At 41.3% G+C, this 18184-nt stretch overlaps 1 protein-coding gene across 4 annotated transcripts in view; it reads right to left on the bottom strand.

Annotated features, from left to right (window-relative positions):
* Positions 1-18184, bottom strand: part of KCNT1 (potassium sodium-activated channel subfamily T member 1) — a 222431-nt gene that overhangs the window by 101460 nt on the left and 102787 nt on the right. For 2 of the 4 annotated variants that reach the window (XM_043984850.1, XM_043984852.1), the window contains exon 2: positions 4005-4046. The exons of the other annotated variants lie outside the window; for them this stretch is intronic. In XM_043984850.1, coding sequence (XP_043840785.1) covers positions 4005-4046 — 42 coding nt within the window. The remainder of the gene's footprint in view (positions 1-4004; positions 4047-18184) is intronic. 4 annotated transcript variants of the gene reach the window in all.

Genomic DNA, 18184 nt, shown 5'->3' on the forward strand with positions numbered 1-18184 from the left:
TTAACCACAGCGTGACAAGTCATTTGTCCAAGTTACTACCTTGGGGAGAGGTTGGAATTGTGGTAAAAATTATTTGTGATAAAGATTAATATAAAAAATTTTAGCTGAATCATTTTGGGAGGGGCCACACCTGACCCACCCTGAGATTGTGCATGCCACTAAAGAGCTTTTGAAGGATTTCCCCTTTTGTGGGAGGAAACTCCACCGGAAGGGAAGGGAACTTCTGGTGGGTGGGGAGTTAAAAAAAATGAGGGTCTCGGCTTTTCAGCCGGGTGAGGAGTCTCTGGTGGTGCTCAAGCTCTGGGGGTTGACTTAGTCGTGGTGGCATGTCTGGGGACCTGGTGGCGCATGTGTTTCACACTCTGTTTCGGACTACTACTGAGTTACTGCAGATTAAATGAGTTGGTGAGTTAATGAAGGAAAAACCTAAGCTTAGTGTAAAGACTATCTATCTGTATTTCTATTTCCTTATTTCCTTAATTGGTTTCACCTTTGGGGTCTAATTAATCCCCAAGCAAGAAAACCTGATCCTATATGAACTAAAGCTCAGAGGCTCCTTTTCTTATTGGCCTGGGATATATATATATATATGAAAGTATAAAAGGGGGAGATTAATGCTTCATATATCCAATTTTGAATCTCACAGAATGGAGAGGCTCTAAGACTCTCTTTAGATCTATGATCCCAATGTAGGAAAGGGAAATTAATCAGTCTACTAAGGGTTAATAGAAGATCAATTGTCTTTTTCTGTTTGTTTCTGTGCTTACCAAGCAATTTTCTCATCTATAATTTGGTCTCCTGCTACCCAGGAGGGTGGGCCCTGCACAGAGGATAAGAAGTTCTGGTTTTCCTGCCAGATACATCTCCCATGGTAAATTAATAAAATTGGCGTCTGGTTTAGAAATCAGTTGCTTATGAGTTTCATTAGGGTGAATTGCTTCCCTATAGCCTGATCAAGTTTCTGAGCCTGCAGAGCTAAGGTCCAGTCCCCTGGCTGGTGGTGCCAGTACCAAGAAGTATAGATATACCTAGTGAAGCCCCTGTTCACAGGTTCTCCCTTTCCTTCAATTGCAACACCAGGTGCTCTAGTTTCCAGGGCCAATGTCTATACCACAGGTGGATCCCCTGAACAGAAACTGCCAACCCCAAGCAGGAAGCCACAAGCCATGCCCTTGAGCACCTGTGGTGATACCGAGAGCTGGTCGTCCAGATGTCTGCTTCTTGGCCCCTGGAAGCCAAGGCAGTGATATCATGAGGTTGGAGCAAGGCCTCCAGTCTGGCTGCTCTTACTCTTCCTGAAACTAACTTGGGGAAAGCCCTATACCTTATTCCTTTGTGATCTTATTAATTAGCACACTTACAACTACCACCTCAATTCAGATAAATCCAGAATTTATATCTTTAGTGTTCTTAAGAGTTCTAGATCCACATTGCCAGATGTCTACAGGATCATGTCCTTCTGGCAGTTCCACTGACTCAACTCAAACTCAACATCCCCAACTGAGGTCATGGTCTTCCCTCTTAAACCCATTTCTCCAGCTAGGTGGCTCAGTGGATCATGTGCTAGGCTTGGAGTCAGGAAGACCTGAGTTCAAATCTGGATTCAGATAATTCCTAACTATTTGATCCTGGGCAAGTTATTTTGGCACAGTTTCCTCATTTGTAAAATGGGGATCACAATAGCATCTACCTCCCAGGATTGTCGTAAGGATCAAATGAGATAATAATTGTAAAGTGCTTAGCACAGTGCCTGATATGGAGCTGATGTTATATAAATGTTAGCTGCTGCTGCTGCTACTGCTACTTCACTATTTTTTTTAATTTCACAATTTCCCAAGTTCACCATACGTGTAACTTGACTATTCCCTCTCACTTCTCATAACCTATCACTTGCCAGATTATATTTGTTCCATTTCTAAAACACTTGTTGCATCAATATCCTTTGATATATCTTCGTTCCTTTGCCACCACTTTATTTCTATTTATTGCTGGCCACCTGGGCTAATGTAATTGCTTTCTTAGAGCCACTTCCATTCTCTCCCTGCTCCAAAACAATCTTCATTCTGTTGCCAGAAAAAACAAAACTCTCTTATGCATAAATCTAGTTATGTCCCTCCTCTGCTCACAGATCTTCATGACTCCCTTTTAATTCCCAATAAGGTTCAAATTCCTTTGCCTGCCATTCAAAGCCCTTCACAAGGAAGCATTATCCAACTTTTAGAGGTTTATGTCATATTTCCCCCATCTAGTTCTTCCTCCTCTTCCTTCCTTCCCTCCCCTGACAACTTCATGGACAAAGCTTTTCACTGCACTCTCTTCCCTCTACACCTATGTTCAAGCTGTTACCTTTTTCTGGAATGCCTTCTTTCCCCCTCTTTGTCAGTAAGTTAGTCAATAGGCTTTTTTTGGGCTCTTTGTTTTTGTCAATAGGCTTTTATTAGGCACCTACTATGTGCCAGAGACCATGCTAAGCACTGTGGATACAAAGAAAGGCAAAAACAGTTCCTACCCTTGAGAAGCTCACAGTCTAATGACAGAGACAACATGCAAACAACTATGTACTAACAAACTGTAAACAGGACAAATTAGCAGTAATCAACAGAGGGAAGACTCTAGAATTAAGAGGGAATTTGGTTGAATTGCTATCCATCCATACCTGAACTAAAAGCACACCTTTCTCTCTCCACTCAACTGTTCCCCCGTCATCCTCACATAATGTTGTTTTATAACCCTCTAGTGTACTTAGTATGTTACATCATATTTTTTCAGCCATGTTGACATCTTGTCCTTCTACTAGATTATAAGATCCTTGAGGGCAGTCTTATCTAAACTTAGTAGCTATGCCAGTGTCTATCATAGTACTCAACACCCTGTAGACACTTGATAAATGTTTGCTGCTTGAATATTTGAACCATAAAATTGGCTATGTATGAGGCTGCTCCCATACAAGTGGTTGTATGACTGTTCAGATTCAGAAAGCTGTTGGGTTCTTCTTCTTCTTTTTTTTTTTAAGTGAGGCAATTGGGGTTAAGTGACTTGCCCAAGGTCACACAGCTGGTAAGTATTAAGTGTCTGAGGTCCTCCTGACTCCAGGGCCAGTGCTCTATCCACTGCACCACCTAGCTGCCCCTCGGGTTATTCTTTAAAGAGGCACTTAGGGCTGTTACTGAAAGGACATAAAATAGGCTCATTGGATCATTGATTTAGAGTTGATAAGAAAACTGAGGCCCAGAGGAGTTATAAGACTTGCCCAAGGTCATTCAGGTAATAAACACTAGAGGCAGGATTTTAACTCATATCTCATGGCTCCCGAGCCAGTTTTCTTTTTATGGTAATGAGCTGTGGAGGTAAAGAAGCTCTGAGGATGAAGATGTTGGAAGCACTTAGGCAGAAAATCATTGGTTGGATATACAGCTCTAATTGTGGGGGAGAACATGAGAGCAAAACTAGGAAATGAGACTCTACATTGGCTTTGACTTTGGTTGAGTCAAACCAAAGTCTAAAGTCTAGGTCTGGGGAAATAAAATTTAGGACTAATCCAGTTGATAATCCCTATTGCCTTTTCCCCTTCCTATTCACAGCCACAAGTCCATGGAATCAGACTTATGCAATCTTGCATGAGACCTTGGAGATGATTAAAGAAGGAAAGGCTAAGGGTTAAAAACCTTACTCTGGCTTCATACAGTGTAGGTAACCATATGATTGGTGACCCTTACTTAACCCTGTCCTTTCTCCTCAGCTCCCTATGGTGGTGGGTATCAAGGCTCTCCTTCCTCCCTCTTTCTCTCTTCAGAGAGGGCAGGACACAGATACTATCTGAGTATGATTTTCAAACTATTGCGCCTGGTCAGGGGTCAGAGGAATATGACAAAGTCCTCGAAAGCCAGTCATGGATCCTATCAAATATACACTCCAGGCCTCAGGTTGGTCTGGTTACAGTGGCCAGAGAAGAGCTCTTTCAATTTTCACATGTTTTCAAGGGAGGTACTTGAGAGGAGACTTACTGTGATAGAGAAGAATCCAGACTGAAATCTTCCACATGTACCCTAAAGACAGAGTAAACACATCAAAACAGAAGACAGATAGACACATCTACCAGCCTCCCCCTCTGAAAGAGAGAGACTGCCAGGGAAAATCAGACAAAAGTCGAGATTACAAAAATGAGAAACTAACACATACTCACAGAAACCCCAGTCCTACACTGGTTAGTGCCAAAGAGCCAGTTGCTAATATCTATAGTTGCCAGCTACATACTCCCTTGAATCCAGTCCTAAATCTGCCCTTGTAGGGGCTTTTAGGTCAAGCCTTGGAAATGGGGAAGAGATGTTCATATTTTTTTAAACACAATTAGATAAATCCGACCTCTTGATCCATGTCTTGCAACTCAATGAAGAAACAAAGCCCACCACATCTTACATATTAGAAGATAGAGTTTACACTTATTTTCTCTCCTCTTCATATCCCATCAGCCCTGACATCTAGCCATGAGGCCTTTGAGATGGAAGGAAACACTCTATAGAAGCTAGAGTAAATTTGAGGAAGTTCAAGGCACAGTTAAGAGAGTAGAGGCATGCTAAGTAACCTGCAGCAGAGATCTTTAACCCTGAGGGGAGCTTCATGAAGATTCCAGGACAGAAAGGACTTCTAGACCCAACATGATGTGAGGAACAAATGGTCATGGTTATATATCTTCCCTCATTATTATTGTACTCTATGTATGAGTCCACTCTTTCTAGGGATTCTGTGTATATCAGTGGGAGAGTATATATGGGAATGTTTTGAAGCTACATACCTGAGATATATTCTGTCATCTTACTAAATGTCTTTGCTGAGAACTAATTGTATTTATTGCCTGACTACTAATGGGAAACACATTGGTAGGGGCTCATAAACTATTGTATCCCTATTGTGGCAGGGATAGGCAACTAAAAGGTACACACAGAAACTGAGGTAGGCATCCCTCTGGATGTCTAATTTGTATGATCAAGTTGGGAGGAGTAGCTCAGAGGGTGAGAGCAGATAAAGTAGAGGCCACGGTTAGATGTGTATTAAACATTTACACCATAAGAAGCTCGGTCATCAATCTCCCATGGCTAATGAAAAAAATTCCGGATTTCTGAATTAGAAGATCTTGATTTGACTCTCAGCCCTGCTATATACTACTTAGACAAGTTACTTCCCCACTTTGAGACTCAATGTAAAATGAAATGGTGGAATTAGATGATCTTTAAAATCCCTTCCAGTTCTAAATCCTATCATCCTATAAAATTACTAATTGTTTGGATAAAGAAGGAAGAGGATTGTAAGCTCCTTAAGGGCAGGGACCATCTTTTACCTCTTTTTGTAGCCCCCAGCACTTATATCAGTGTTGACACACAGTAGGAGCCTAAAATGTTTATTGAATGAAAGAAAGAGGGGAAACTTCATGAAGTCTTGGTCTCATTCTCTTTGGGAATAACTCCCCATTGATGAAGACTAGGCCCAAATTTTGCCTACTAGGATTATTATCACAGAACCGCAGAATGACAGAATCTACCTTAGGGACCACCTAATTCAACTCCTTCATTTCACAATAGAGGACACTGAGGTACAGAGAGAAGTCATTGCCCCTTCACCATATAATTGGTGCAAGATACAGGATCATAAATGAAGTCTTCTGACTCTTTTAGGGAAGAGTAGAGTACACTAAAGCACAGAGCTGGGAGCAGGGGGCCAAGAAGTCTGAGTTCAAGTCCTGAGACTTCTGTATGACCTTGAACAAGTCCTCTCAACATGACCAAAGAAGGAGAGAATTACAAAATGTTGGAACTGGAAGGCACATTAGAGACTATTTAGTTTATTTTCCAAAGGAGGAAACTGAGGTTTATAGAAGTGAAACAGCTCAAGTGTTGGAGCCAGGACTTCAACCAAGATCTTTGAAAATCAAATTCAGTGGCCTTTCCATTATACTTCATTTCTAGGGTCTCGGTTTCCCTATGTACAAAATTAAGGAGTTAGCCTGTATAGCATTTGAGATCTTTTCCAGTTCTCTGCCTATGATCTTACCGTTAAGACTCTGCCATAATTTGTTTCAAAGTAAATAGATACATAGAGACAAGAAGGGACATCTCGCCCTCCTGAGTTTAGGACAAATTCAGACCAGTCTCTTACACTTTTTTCTTTTTCTTACCCTGGATAGCAATCACTGAAACCCCATAACATCCTTAAATGGCAAAGAACATTCCATTATCTTCATCAGTCTCCACTAAGGCAGGAGAATGGCCTTAAGCATTGTGGAAAGATCTTTATCCACAAGGATCAAAACAAGAAGATTTTTGTTGTTGTGCCTTCTCAGGGTTTACAATGAACAGAACAATTCATGCCTCCAGAGTGTTGGTTAATTGAGATTTTACTATAAGTAATATTGCCTTATGTGTACAATACATTCGTTGTATTCTAAAATCACTTTCAACTTCAACAAACGTTTGTTAAATATCTTCTATGTGGAAGACACCATTCTAGGTGCTGGGTTACAAAGACAAAAAAATAAAAATAAAATGACGCATTCTTTGCTTTCCAAGAACTTATATTTTACTGATAGGATAATTAGTAATCACAACTACAACAACCACAATAAACATCTATATAGTGTGTTAAGACTTGCAAAGTGCTTTACAAATATCATCTCATTTTATCCTCACAACAACTCTAGAGGTAGGTGCTATTATTGTCCCAATTTTGCAGGTGAGGAAACTGAGACAGACAGAAGTTAAGTGACTTGCCCAGGGTCCCACAGTGAGTAAGAGTTTGAGGCTGGATTTGAATACTAAGAAATAGGGCTAGAGTCAGGCAAAACTGAAAGGAGAAGGTGGCACCTTGGCTGACGGTTAGAGGAAGAAAAGGGTTCTGAGAGGTAGAGGAAGAAAAGGGTTCTGAGAGGTAGAGGAAAGGAGGGCATATATTATAAACAGGAAGACAGATTGGAGGAAGGAGAGGGAATACTGAGCTCAGAAAAGAGCAGTTTATTTTTCATGAAATATAGTGTATGAAGGGGAGTAATATGAGAGAGCTAGAAAAGTAGGTAGTTTGTATTTTATTCTAGTGGCAATAGGGAGCCACTCAAGGTCTTTGAACATTGAAATGTCATAGACTGACCTGTGCCTTGGGAAGTTTATTTTGATAGCAGTGTGAAGGATGTGTTGGAGATGGAATAGGTTGGAAACAGGGAAACTAAAGAAGAGGCTATGACAAGAGCCCAAGTAAGAGGGGATGAAGATCTAAACTAAGATAAGGGCTGTACAAGTAAAGAACCAGGTTAGATACTAAAGATGTTTGGAGGGAATTATGAAGACATAGATATGGAACTGGAAGGGATCCTGGAGTCATCTAATTTGACCTTTCCATTTTATAAACGGAGAAATCAGGTCCAAATATTTGCTGAAGGTCACAAAGGTTGTAGCAGTAACCCTGATCTACTGACTCCAAGTCCAGTGCTCTATTACTCACACTGCCTCTTTTTTACAAGACAGTAATTAACTGGATATGGGGTGGGAGAGGGAAGAGTTAAGGATGATTCTAAAACTATAGGGAGCGTGGTGGTGTCCTGAAAGAAATGGAGAAATTTAGAAGAGAGGTAGTTTTAGTAGAAGAGATAATGAGTTCTGTTTTGGACATATGGCATTTAAAATGTCAGTGGGATATTAAGGTGAAAATGTCCAGGAGGCATTTTGTGATGGGGATTTGAACTTCTGGAAAGAGATTAATGCAGATATGTAGATTTGAGAGCCACTGTCATAGAGGTAATAGTATCACCCATGGGAACTAGTCAGATTACCAAGGGACACTAGATAGAGAGAACAGAGGCCCACAGACAGAGTCTGTGGCATAGGAATCAGCAAAGGAGAATGAAAAGAAACAGACAGGTAGATAGAGAAGCTGGACTAAGAATAACAGCTAAGGCACCAAGGCCTCTAGAGATACTATCCAGGAGGAGGGGTAGTTGATAGTAATAAAGGATGCAGAAGGATCAGGAATAATGCAAACTGAGAAAAGGCTACTGGATTTAGCAGGTAAGAGAACAATTGTAGCTTTTGAGTGAACCACATCATTTGGGTTGGAAGCCAGCTCTCTAAGAGTGGAAAAGTGAGGAGGAACTGAAAAATTGGAGGCTGTGAGATGTACAAGATATTCACTGGTTCCTCACATCAGCCTTGAGTGATGGGAAAGCGAGGTCCAAGAGGGGGTAAAGGGACTTCTCCTGGGTTATTATTCCCACATTCCTTTTCCACTTTTGACTTACAGTTATCTCTGCCCCTCCCCATATTGCCCACAAAGCTGTGACTGATGGAAAAGCCTACTTCATTGTTCTCACAGGTTGTTCTGGACTTACATGAAGAGGGTTCGATACTGGGGGCTTCTCAGAAATGTTTCTCTTTGTTTCATTTTGGCCCCATCCAAGTTTCCCTGGGAATTTTAGAATGTAATGTTGAGGTTTTGGGTAAAAGGGACTCAGCTCCCATGAATGCACTCAAGCCAACAATATTGGACCTACACAGGATAGTCTATTTCACTCTATAGGAAAAACATTAGGAGAAAGGAAGGGAATAAGTATTTATATAGTACCCAATATGTGTCAGGCATGGAGCTAATCTCTCTCTTCTTTTTTGTTGCAGGGCAATTAGGGTTAAGTCACTTGCCCAGGATCACACGGCTGGTAAGTGTCAAGTGTCTGAGACCATATTTGAACTCAGGTTCTCCTGAATCCAGGAGCAGTGCTTTATCCACTGTGCCACCTAGCTGCCCCCTGCACTAATCTCTTTTTACAAATATTATCTCATTTGATCCCATTAAGGATTCCCAGCCCATACACAATGCAGAAAACCACAAACCATATAGGATTCAGTAATTATCAAGATACCCCCCTTCCCTCCAGTGAGTTCCACTTTCCCCCTCAGGCCTCCAGACTGATAGTTCTTCATTGAAGGTTCACATTGCCTTTGGAATGGAAAAGCACTCGGGTCCTTTTATTTCTGTGATTTCTGTGATTTCTGTGATTTCTGTGAAAGCTGGAGATAATATTATCTGTCTCTACAGAAGCTAACACAATTATCCCATGACACTATGTTCTGAGTCGTGAAGGTAACCAGTATGTAGTAACTAGTCACTACCCAGCTTCCCTCCTGTTCTCTCCCTCTGCCAAACCCAGCAGGGTTTCCAACTTCACAGTCATGTTTCCTGGGCTCCTGCCTACATGAGTGGGCGAAGCTTAGCATCAGACACTGACATTAGCCAGTGTCACACAGGCAAAGACCAGGAAATCCCAAGTTATACAGGAGACATCAGCGCCCTTTAGTAACAGGAGCTTTTCTGCATAAGCATAAGAGCTTAGGACCCAAAGATCATTGATTTGGAACTGCAAGGGAGTTTAGAAGCCATCCAGTCCAATCTTTTTCATCTTATAGATGAGGCAGCCAAGAAGTTAAGTGACTTTGCCAAGGTCATACAGATATTAAGGGACAGATTATGCATCCAGGTCTTCAAACTCCAAATCCAGTGCTCCTTCCATTATACTATGCAATCTTAGCCTGTCAATCTGAGTTCTTGCCCTATGCCTTTCTTTCTTTCCCCATCCCCCATATCTTCCTACTTTTCTCCGGGCCCAGTTGGGGACTTATATATCTGCTCCAGGGGTCTTGTGCTTGGAACTCAGTCTTGAACTTGGGATTGACCATGGTGTGATTAGGGAGACTGAGACAGAGAGGTTTGTGAGCATAGTCTAGTTGATTCTTCCTCATGTCAGGGTCCTCCCCCACATCTGCTCTCTGACTTCCCAATGCAGCTCTGGGATTCGTGGGCTGAACACTGATCCTGTTTTGCCCTCTGGCTTTCCTACAAGACTGCTGAGATCAAATTAAGATACCGATTTTCAATGGTGTTACAAAAATTTTCTTCCCCCTAGTGGTAGGGGTGGGATTTAGAGAAATTATATTTCTGTTAATTTAGAACATTTTTTTAAAAGGGTTTTTTTTTTTTTAAAGGACTGCTACTGATGTGGAATGTTGCATGTACTTTCAGATGTGGTTACTATATTGTTAGTTTTGCTCTGTTATTTTACTTTTTTTTTTGGTGAGGCAATTGGGGTTAAGTGACTTGCCCAAGGTCACACAGCTAGTACGTGTTAAGTGTCTGAGGTTGGATTTGAACTCAGGTCCTTCTGAATCCAGGACCAGTGCTCTATCCACTGCACCACCTAGCTGCCCCCCTGTTATTTTACTTTGTTACAAGCGATGTCTTGTGGAGTGGAGTAATCTGTAAGTGTTTGTAATATAAAAAGACCTCTACAAAACTTAAATAAGTTATAGGGAACAATACTATACAAATACTAACTACAATACTAAACAATACTAAGAAAACATCATAATGTTTCACAGAATCGGTACTCACACTGGACAGATCACCAGGCTTATTTAGGAGGTAGTCTGGGAAATCGAGGTCTAGATACCATTAAATTGCTATCTAGCTTTGATTTTTTTTTGTACCTTTCTAATTCTACTTTCTCTCCCCTATGACAGTCCTTTACATATCTGATGGCTGTGATGACAATCTCTTCCTTTTTTGAAGTCTTCTCTGTTTCAACAGCTTGAATATGCTGCTGACATGTATTTGATTAAATGTGTATTCATTTAACCTCAAAAGGAAATGTTCTCTCTTGGGAAAAGCAGTCTTGCACTATGAGAATCAAATCACATAAACAGAAGACAAATGTTAGGGTTTCCAACTCACATAATAGCTTATCATATAATACCACACAATAATATCATTTTTACTTATCATGACTTCTTTATAGTTAATGATAAACAAATATGGATAGAAATGATTTCTAATCAAGATTTGAAGTAAAGGAGAGTAAGAAACTTTTTTTTGGTGGGGCAATGAGGGTTAAGTGACTTGCCCAGAGTTACACAGCTAGTAAATGTCAAGTGTCTGAGGTCAAATTTGAACTCAGGTCCTCCTGAATCCAGGGCCAATGCTTTATCCACTGCACCACCTAGCTGCCCCCAAGAGTAAGAAACTTGAAACAGCAAGTGCAAAAGATGTAAGAGAAGAAGACTTGGAGTCTGGAGACCTGGATTTGAATGTGACCCTTCCTACCTGTAGGATCATGGGGTCATCACTTAACCCCAGTGCATGGTAAATGGTAAACCATTGGCTTTCGGGGGGGGGGGAGTTGGGGGGGGGAAGGTACATATAGCACAATTTTAAGTTTAACCTTCATTATTAACATTTTCTCTATCACTTTCTTGAGTCTAAACAATCAACAAAACAATAAGCCCTGGTTTGAAGCACTTGCTAATAGGGGAAGCTACTTGGCAAAATGAATAGAACTCTGGAATCAGGGCCTGGAATCAGGAAGACCTGAGTTCAAATCTAACCTCTGATGCATACTAGCTGTGTGACCCTGGCAAATCACTTAATCCTGTTTGCCTCAGTTTCCTCATCTATAAAATGAGCTGGAGAAGGAAATGGTAAAGCACTCCATTATCTTTGCCAAACAAACAAACAAACAACCAACCCCCCCCCCCCCAGAAGAGTCAGACAGGACTGAAATAACTGAACAGTTCTCATGCTGAAAATTTAACAATTGTCTCTCTTGAGCCTAGATGAACTGGCTCCAGCAGACCCCTGAATCAAGACTTCTGAATCTTATTTTCCTCACCTGTAAAGAGGAGATAATATACGCACAACTTACCTCACAGGGTTACACAATGGACCCTGTAATGGACCCTGTAAAACCCTAAATGGTTAGAGAAAAATGTGAGTTTTTATTATGTTTGCTGAAAAGAGCAAATTCAGATAAAGACTTTGTTGAAGTCCAAAAACCGTTTCTCTCCTATGCTTTCACACTTGACTCAAGCCTTCTTCCTCCAGAAGGTGTTGCTGGGCTCATCAGAACTGTACACAAGGTCAATGTAACAACCATGTCTTACTACTACACAGTAAGTCTAGAATTGTCTCAATTTCTGTTGCAACTTTAGCTTAGAATGTCTGAGCTGGAATCAATGTTAAAGAGTATTGAATCCCTTCAAGGTGCCAATGAGGAAGGAGATAATTTGTCTCCAATGGAACAGTCGGTGGCAAAGCCAAGAATCATAGATCATAGGTTGAGAGCTGGACAGGTCCTTGGTGCCTATCTTGTCCAGCCCTCTCATTTTTGAGATGAAGTAATTGACACTGAGAAAAGTTAAATGATTTGCCTGACGTCACACAGGTAGGAAGTATCTACCTTCAGTATCAGAACTAGGACCCATGTATTCCATGCACTCAAGAATCCAAATTTAACATTCTTTCCACTGTACAACACTGCCTCTGGACCTAAAACACAGTATTATGGGTTCCTAGCCCAGAGCTCTTCCCACTATGCCAGGCTGCTCTTATCTCATAGTAATGGAGTTCTATGGTGTAGGGAAAGTGAGGGAAGGGTCAGCAGCCAAGAGCAGCCATATTTCACATAGAAATTGCCTTGATTTTTAAACTTAGAGATGGACAGAAAAAAGTAAATACAAGATAATCTCAGGTGCTGAGCACAGACTTGGGCACACAGGCTGTTTAAGGAAATATTTATAGATTGGTATGCAGAATTGTGTCTCAGGGAATCAAGGCAAGTGAGAACATAGTTTAACAATCAGAATCCTAAAACAAGAGGTTTCAAGGGAAAAGAGAGCAATAAGGGGTTAAATGGCTTCTCTCTTTCTGCTATGGATGAATGACACCAGCCTGCAGCCCAACTGCTCATAGCTTCTATCAGCCTCTACCCTCCACTAACCTCTTGCCACATCCAACTTTGAGAAAGTGACTTTCAAAATACACAGGGCGGGGCAGCTAGGTGGCACAGTGGATAAAGCACTACCCCTGGATTCAGGAGGACCTGAGTTTTGTTGGACAATGAGGGTTAAGTGACTTGCCCAGGGTCACACAGGTAGTAAGTGTTAAATGTCTGAGGCCAGATTTGCAATCTACTTAAAAAAAATTTTTTGTGGGGCAACGAGGGTTAAGTGATTTGCCCAAGGTCACACAGCTAGTGTCAAGTGTCTGAGGCTGGATTTGAACTCAGGTCCTCCTGAATCCAAGGCCAGTGCTTTATCCACTGAGCCACCTAGCTGCCCCCTGCAATTTACTTTTTTTTTTTGGTGAGGCAATTGGGGTTAAGTGACTTGTCCAGGGTCACACAGCTAGTAAGTGTTAAGTGTCTAAGCCCGGATTTGAACTCAGGTACTCCTGACTCCAGGGCCGGTGCTCTATCCACTATGCCATCTAGCTGCCCCCACAATCTACTTTTAGTGAAGGTCTTGAACTCTGCTGACCTCAGTCCCGTCCATTCTACCAAACTGGATTCTACCCCTACCAACTCTAGGTGCTACCCCTACTTCTCTCTCTTGTTAGAATGTGAAGTATAAGGTCTCAAAATTATTTGTGATCCTTACTGTGGGGCTCTGAAAAGTCATGGGTCTCACTTTCCCTATCTATAAAGTAAGGTGATTGAACCAAGTTCAAAAGATCACAGATTTAGAGTCATAAATGACTTAAGAAATCATCTTATCTATTCTGTATGACTTTAAACATGAGGAAACTGAGAGCCAGAGATGTTATGTGACTATCCAAAGGGGATACAGGTATTAAGCAGAAGAGCTGGGGCGTTAACCTAGATCCTCTTACTCCAAATCTGATACTCTTCAGCTCTGCATTTCTGTGATTTAATAAGATGAATGACACTAACATTCTTTTCCTACCATCAATTATGACTTGTCTTAGTTCCTCTCTAGACTAGAATGGGGAGATATGCAGGAAAATGATAACCCATCACATTTGTACACTGACATACACTTCTTGAAGTAAGATAGATGCACACTGAGGTCACCTCCAACCCTGACAGTCCATGATTCTGAGATGAACTCATTTAATCCGGACAACAATTGTATGATGCCGTAAGGTAGGTATTAACATTCCCGTCTTATACATGTGGAAACTACAGCCATAAGTCATGTGATCTGCCCATATTCACTAAGTGATTCTGTGGCAGAGCCAGCATGAGAATCCAAGGGAACAGGTGCTTTTCTCATGGCATCATGCTCAGCCTGTTGGTCAGTGACGAACTCTAATAATAACAATAGCAAGCCCTCACTTAGATGGAGCGTTGGAACTTTTATAGCATATTCACATGTTATTTCACTTAGTTTTCACACTAGAGGGAGGTAGGTGAGGCATCCTTATCCCAACTTGAGAAACTGAGGCAAGACATCATTTGCCAAGTAATATCACTAGTTAGTGACAGAGCTGGTACTTGTTCTTAGGTGTCAAGTTTCCTATTCATGGCTCTTACCACCTGACAAAACCATCCTCTCTCTTTCAGGAAAGATTTTTTTTTTTTAGGCAATGGGGGTTAAGTGACTTGCCCAGGGTCACACAGCTAGTAAGTGTCAAGTGTCTGAGGCCGGATTTGAACTCAGGTACTCCTGAATCCAGGGCTGGTGCTTTAACCACTGCACCATCTAGCAGCCCCTTCAGGAAAGATTATTAACCATGGCACATGAAGCAGATATTGAAAAGCTGCCTTCTTACTTGACACTAACCAGATGGCTGGTGCTGGCTCATCTTTTCCAGGGCCTGCCCAATTGATTACAGAACACACAGCTATTTACATGTGGCACTGAATGAGTCCTAAAGGTTCAAGGTGGCCCCAAGTATCTTCTTCCATTAATTTCCCAAAGTACTACCATTTTTTCTCTCTCTTACATGACCTTTTGGAATTTCCACAATAAGTTTCACTATGAGTTAGGCAGCAACAGAAAGAGATAGTTTTTGATTTCATTTTAGTAGGGGGAAGAAAGATTCACACAGGAAGACTGAGCCTTTCCATCTTGTAAGCTCCTTTAAGTTAGAGACTGTCTTATCTTATTTCAGAATTTTGTAATAACAACAGCAACTCACATTTATATAATACTTGGAGACTTGAAAAGCAATTTACAAACGTCTCATTTAGTGCCATTTGCACATGAGAATTTAATAAATACTGGAATTAAATTAAGTAGAAAACAATAGTAGACATTTATGAGTTAGTGTGAATCTGGTGAGATAGTAAATGTAGTGAAAAGAGCCAAGGAGCCTTGAATTTTCATCCAGGTTCTGCCACTAATAGATTATATGTCCCTGGGCAAATAGTTTTTTTTTTCTTTTTTTGGACTTTGATTTCTCCATATGTGTAAGAGGAGGGCAGTAGACTAGAGCAGGGTTTCTTAAACTTATTCCACTTGTGACCCCTTTTTGTCTGAGAAAAATTTATGTGACCCCAGGTATATAGGTACAGTATATTAAAAACGTATATAGGGGTGGCTAGGTGGTACAGTGGATAGAGCACAAGCCCTGGAGTCAGGAAGACCCGAGTTCAAATCCGGGCTCAGACACTTAACACTTACTAGCTGCGTGACCCTGGGCAAGTCACTTAACCCCAATTGCCTCACCAAAAAAAACCAAACAAACCCCAAAACCAAAAAAACCCCCAAACTCGTATACATAATCTTTTACTGCTGCCAAATTTTTTGTGACCCCCACATTCAGTTACTTGACCCCACATGGGGTCGTGACCCACAGTTTAAGAAGCTAGGGAGTAGAGAATATCTAAAATTCCTTCTAGCTCTAACATTCTGTGAACCTCACTTGTATAAGTTCTAAGGAGGAAAGGATCATTGTGGGTTCTGGAGTAGTCAGGGAGAGCTTCAGGAGGCTTGAATCTAGGGGACCAGCACATATATCTAAATCCTCTTAGAATCATTGGCCTCTGAGACTGATGATCTCACCACATATCTCTCTGTCTCTGTGAACTCAGTGCCCAAACACTAGAGGGGGTCATAGATTACGTCCTTAATGAATTCAGACCCCTAGGTTTTGCAGTGGTCTACAGGAGAAGAAATATATGTTCGTCTCCAGTTCCCCAGGCTATCTGGTTTCCGCAGAACTTTTCAAAATTCTAGGCAGCAGCTAGCTGTGGGAAGTGCCACCCTCTAATTGGAGCAGCTGAGTTTAGGTCACCTATGAAGTGGAGCTCGAGGTCTACCCTGCCTGCAGAGGCCAGTTGGAACTTAGAGAACAGGGGTAAGGCAGCAGCTGCTTATGCAGAAGGCACTCAGAATGCCCAGGAAGCCAGTCTTTCATCTCTGGAATGATCCCCACATACAGGTGAGGCGTTTGGGTGGGACACAGGTCCCTGTTTTCACTTTGGCTGCCTCCTTTCTCTAAGGACAGAACAAACATATCTTTGTGTTATGCCTAGATGGCTTCCTGCTTGGGCCTCCCAGTCTTGATTCTTCAGTCCTGCCTCCCGTGCCCCCCCCCCCCATGCTTTCATCATACTCTTCTTCCTAAACTTTCTTTATCACACTTCTTCCCTTGGCTAAGAACCTTCAATGACTTGCCCACTGCATCATTTAAATGACTTAGTCTGCCACTTAATTGCTGTCACTCCCCCACATAACTCCCTCTTTATATTGAATCTCAACTCACCTGTTCCCTTTACCAAATGCCTTCTTTTCCAGACAAGCTGGTCTCCCTCTCCCCCACTGCCACCTTACTCCCTATGTTAAGCTCATTCCTATTTTCACATCTTTGCTATTTATTCTATTCTGTCAGCATGGAATGCCCTCCTCATTTCAAATACACTTCTAATTTCTTTTAGTAAATTACTAATCAATTCTAAAAAAATTCTACCTATTCATTAAGGCCTAGCTCAAACTCCACATCCTTTACAAACCCTCCTGTACTATCCCGACCCCAAGTGAGGTGGAACTGGAACCAAGCTCATCCTTGACAGTACAGTTTCAATTCAGTTCCATTTAACAAATGTTTCTTAAGTGCTACAATATGCAAAACAGTGTAGTAAGCACTGGGGATACAAATAGGAAAAACAACTTCCCTATGCTCAGTGGGTTTATAATCTAATAGTATTTTCTAAATATGTCATTCAAATGCAAACAAAAATGTCTTTGGGGCTAGGGCTATTTTTTCTTTTTAATTCTCTGTATCTATAGAGACAGCATGACTAGTAGATAGAGTGCAGGTCTTAGAGTCAGAAAAACCTGGGTTCAAATCCTACCACTGACATTTACTTACTGGGTGATCTTGGGCAAGTCACTTAACCCTTATTTGCCTTTGGCATCTCCCCTAGGATTTATCTACTCAGTCATGGACTTGTTATCAGTGTTGGTTTGGTGGAAAGACTTTCCATACCAAGAGCTGATATACTGAATTAAATAAGTTATCCTTTGCATATTACCAAAGCTACACTAAAATTCTTCTTCTGTTGTGGCTTGTAGGTGATCCTGGGTTCCCCATAGCTATGTTAGTATGGTGGTCCAAACCAATCCTATCAAGCTGGAGAGATTTGAGTAAATCTTTTAGAATATAGAATATAGAAGTACAACATTCACCACCAGAAGGATGGCCACCAGATAGTGTTTTTGACTATAGGAACTCACTGAATTTCTATTAAATCTGCATCAGTAGGGGGAGTATCCATATTTATGGAATCACAGACATTTCCAGATCCTAGGCACTTAATCTCTGCCTGCCTCAGTTTCCCTATCTATGAAATGTGGATAACAATAGCAGCAATCTCCTAGGGTTGTTGTGAGGATTAAATGAGATTATAAAGCACTTTGGAACCTTAAACCACTATATAAGTGGTTGTTATTGTTGTTGATAATAATAATAATAATAATAACTCAGTTTTCTTAGGGAGAGAAAACTCTTTAATACAGAGCCATGATCACACTGAGACACTGTCCCATCTGGAAATACTAGGGAATACTCACTGAAGGATATCCTTCCTCAGTTGTATATGCCTTAGAACTGTTCCTGTGGCTCCTTTAATATAAGATTCATGCACAGGCAAGAATAAGAAGACACTACCTGGCATTCAAATCAAGGGCTAGCTGGTAAGCTATAGGAGTTAAGGGAAGAGACGAAAGAGTAGTCAGGAAATGATTCCTTGGAGAGATGAGATTGGTGCTGACATGGTAAGTCTTCCTTTGGGCCCTGAAGCCTGCTTTCTCCCTCACTGAACTGGGGAAAAGCCCTAGGGATCTTCAAAAATGGCCCTGGTGGTGGTGGTGGTAGAGAAGGAAGAACAATTTATATAGCACTTAGTATGTGCCAG

Source organism: Dromiciops gliroides, chromosome 2, assembly GCF_019393635.1.
Source record: "Dromiciops gliroides isolate mDroGli1 chromosome 2, mDroGli1.pri, whole genome shotgun sequence".
Classification (NCBI taxonomy): domain Eukaryota; kingdom Metazoa; phylum Chordata; class Mammalia; order Microbiotheria; family Microbiotheriidae; genus Dromiciops; species Dromiciops gliroides.